This window comes from Penaeus vannamei, unplaced genomic scaffold, assembly GCF_042767895.1.
Source record: "Penaeus vannamei isolate JL-2024 unplaced genomic scaffold, ASM4276789v1 unanchor329, whole genome shotgun sequence".
Taxonomy (NCBI): Eukaryota; Metazoa; Arthropoda; class Malacostraca; order Decapoda; family Penaeidae; genus Penaeus; species Penaeus vannamei.
Window position 1 is genome coordinate 10,001 of NW_027213333.1, and position 2,500 is coordinate 12,500.

Here is a 2,500-nt window from a genome sequence, read left to right on the forward strand (position 1 = left end):
TACTACTCCCTCCGCCCATGGAACGGCGCTGGGAGGAGGTATGAATAAACTTTCTTTTTATCTTGTATTTTCATATTTTGTCTATGATTTTTATTCCTTGTCCAGATACAAATAACCGTTAGTTGACGTTTTAGTGTAGACATACGTACTTTCTTGAGAATGACTGAGAAAAACACAGTATTGTAGACCGTATTGATGTTGAATATCGATCTATATTAAATTCTTTAAGATGGCCTACCCTTGCGAAAATCATAGCTGTTTGCTGTCACAATTATGTAGCTATATGAGAATGTGCTCTGACTCAACCTTGTTTATTGGGGATCTCTGATTGTTAGCATACTTTTACACAGAATTAGGACACCTTTGCTCGTAAGAGTACAAGCAACTTCCATTGGAGATTAATGCAGCGTCTCCCATGACATCATTAAGTCCATCATAACAACCTTGGAGCTAATTAACTAAAATATATCACGTTGCACCGTAGTCCCTAGTTGTTTGTTTATTTTCCTGCCAACTCTCCCTCCTTCCCTACCAGTAGAAACACCCTCCTAAGCTTTGTATAATGAATTGTGAGCCCGCACAGGGACTTATTAAGTAAGGGTGAGGATAACCTAAGTTACCTCATCCTTTTGAGATGTAATCTTACTTTTGTCTCAATAAACGTGTCAGAGTCAAAAAGTCATACTGGTGAGGGAAAGAAGACACACGGGAAAGCCCCGAGAATCCTCTCTAGAAGAAATGAACTTTTTTCCAGTCACTTTGGCACGTCGTCGCCCATGGGAGAAGATCACTACGATTCTTCTTTTAGCTTTTTCATCCTCAACAGTCAGGATTTCGAGGAAGTGAGAGCGTTCTTGGCACTGTATTTCTTCCCCAAAGAACCGCTGGTCCGTGGAAAATTTACGCATTTTTTATCATTTCTGTTTGAGTCAATCTGTCAGATATCTGCCATAGCGTAACGTTCCTGCTTCTCCGTTCTATGGCTTTATAATATGCAATATCACGAAAAGCAACTTGTTCCCTGTCTGCAGACGATAGGCGCTCGCTGTGAGGGCGAAGTCGACATGAGTGATCTTATATTGAAATGCGTGTCGTCGGGCGTGTCCGTTGGTGCTCGGGACAAGGCCACCGGGGAACTGGTGGGCGTCAGGCTTAGCAGCATCTTATCTTCGAAGCCGAAGACAGAACCCCCGCCAGATTCCATTCCGCCGGAAGTGGTGAGTTCACTACATTCAAGGAACGGAAGTACTCGGACACTGAGTAAAAAAAATACTGCAGTTGAATGTATGGAAATTGATATGGTTTTATGTGTCCGTGTGTAAAGAGAAAGATAGGTAGATTGATAGGTAGATAGAAAGATAGAGGGAGATAGGCCTTCTAGATAAGTTAGAATGAGATAATTCAACTATGTGATACAGCAACCGACCTGTATTTTACTCTCAGTAGTAATGTTACTCTAAGCGACGTCGCGTAACCCTGAAAAAGAGACAATAAATGAACAAGGTCTCGTAGACTCACTTTTACTAGAGTAGCGTCACGTTATATAGGGCAGGCGCATGTGTCCACTACAGCCCTCTCATGTCTTCTGCAGTGACGGGTTCCCTTTGTGTTCTCAGGCGAAGGTGATCAATATGCTGAACCACCTGTGGGAGGCCGTGGACGTCTTCGAGGACCCAGGTGTGGAGCGAATCATGAAGAGCGACATCCTCACTGTGCACACCGGCTACAACGGACGAGGGCTGGCGAGGGCCATGGTTGAGGTACCGCGCCCTTGCACTGACTGACGGGCGGACGTTTCTCTTCCTTGTCTAACCCTCGCCTTCCTCCTTCTTACGATGTTTCCACTTTATTTGTATGTCTTTCTCTCTTATTCTCTTTCCCTCTTTTATTCTCTCTCTCTTATTCTCTCTCTCTCTCTCTCTCTCTCTATCTATCTATCTATCTATCTATCTATCTATCTATCTATCTATCTATCTATCTATCTATCTATCTATCTCTATCTCTATCTCTCTCTCCCCGTCCCTCATTCCTTTATTCTACTTCCACAGTGTATATGATTTCTGAAAGTTATTGTAAATGTTATTTTTATCTTCGATAATTGGGTTTTGTAGAGCATGTGTGAAAAGTTTCCAGACTACTGTTCATTCACACTTTCCATATCCATTTTCTAAAGACAGACATACAAATAGATAGATTTGTAAGTGATAGAATTTTATAAGGTTTTTGAGCGGCCCTCACAATTATTTTATTTAATGACAAACCTTAATCATCACATTTTGTAAATGCTATGGTAGCTCAGTACTTCTGATAGTGACTTCCAGCTTAACATATTATGCAAGTTAAAGCTTAAGAGCATTTTCATAACGTTACTACTTGATGATGATCAGCTTCTTTGAACATATTTTCACAGAGAAGTGAGCGCCTAGCGAAGGGAAGGCACTGCCACCTGCTGTACACGCAACCCACGAACGCCATCTCCGCCAGAATCTTCTCTCAGCGA

The 2,500-nt window shown here is 42.1% G+C and overlaps 1 protein-coding gene across 4 annotated transcripts in view; it reads left to right on the forward strand.

The window, feature by feature from the left end:
- The window catches only part of LOC113821044 (arylalkylamine N-acetyltransferase 1), a 6,741-nt gene that overhangs the window by 3,574 nt on the left and 667 nt on the right, over window positions 1-2,500 (forward strand). For all 4 annotated transcript variants that reach the window (XM_070119551.1, XM_070119550.1, XM_070119549.1 and 1 more), the window contains 5 exons: window positions 1-38; window positions 755-887; window positions 1,032-1,217; window positions 1,617-1,760; window positions 2,411-2,500. The exon at window positions 1-38 is cut by the window's left edge and continues 66 nt beyond it; the exon at window positions 2,411-2,500 is cut by the window's right edge and continues 667 nt beyond it. In XM_070119551.1, the coding sequence (XP_069975652.1) occupies window positions 1-38; window positions 755-887; window positions 1,032-1,217; window positions 1,617-1,760; window positions 2,411-2,500 (591 nt within the window). The remainder of the gene's footprint in view (window positions 39-754; window positions 888-1,031; window positions 1,218-1,616; window positions 1,761-2,410) is intronic.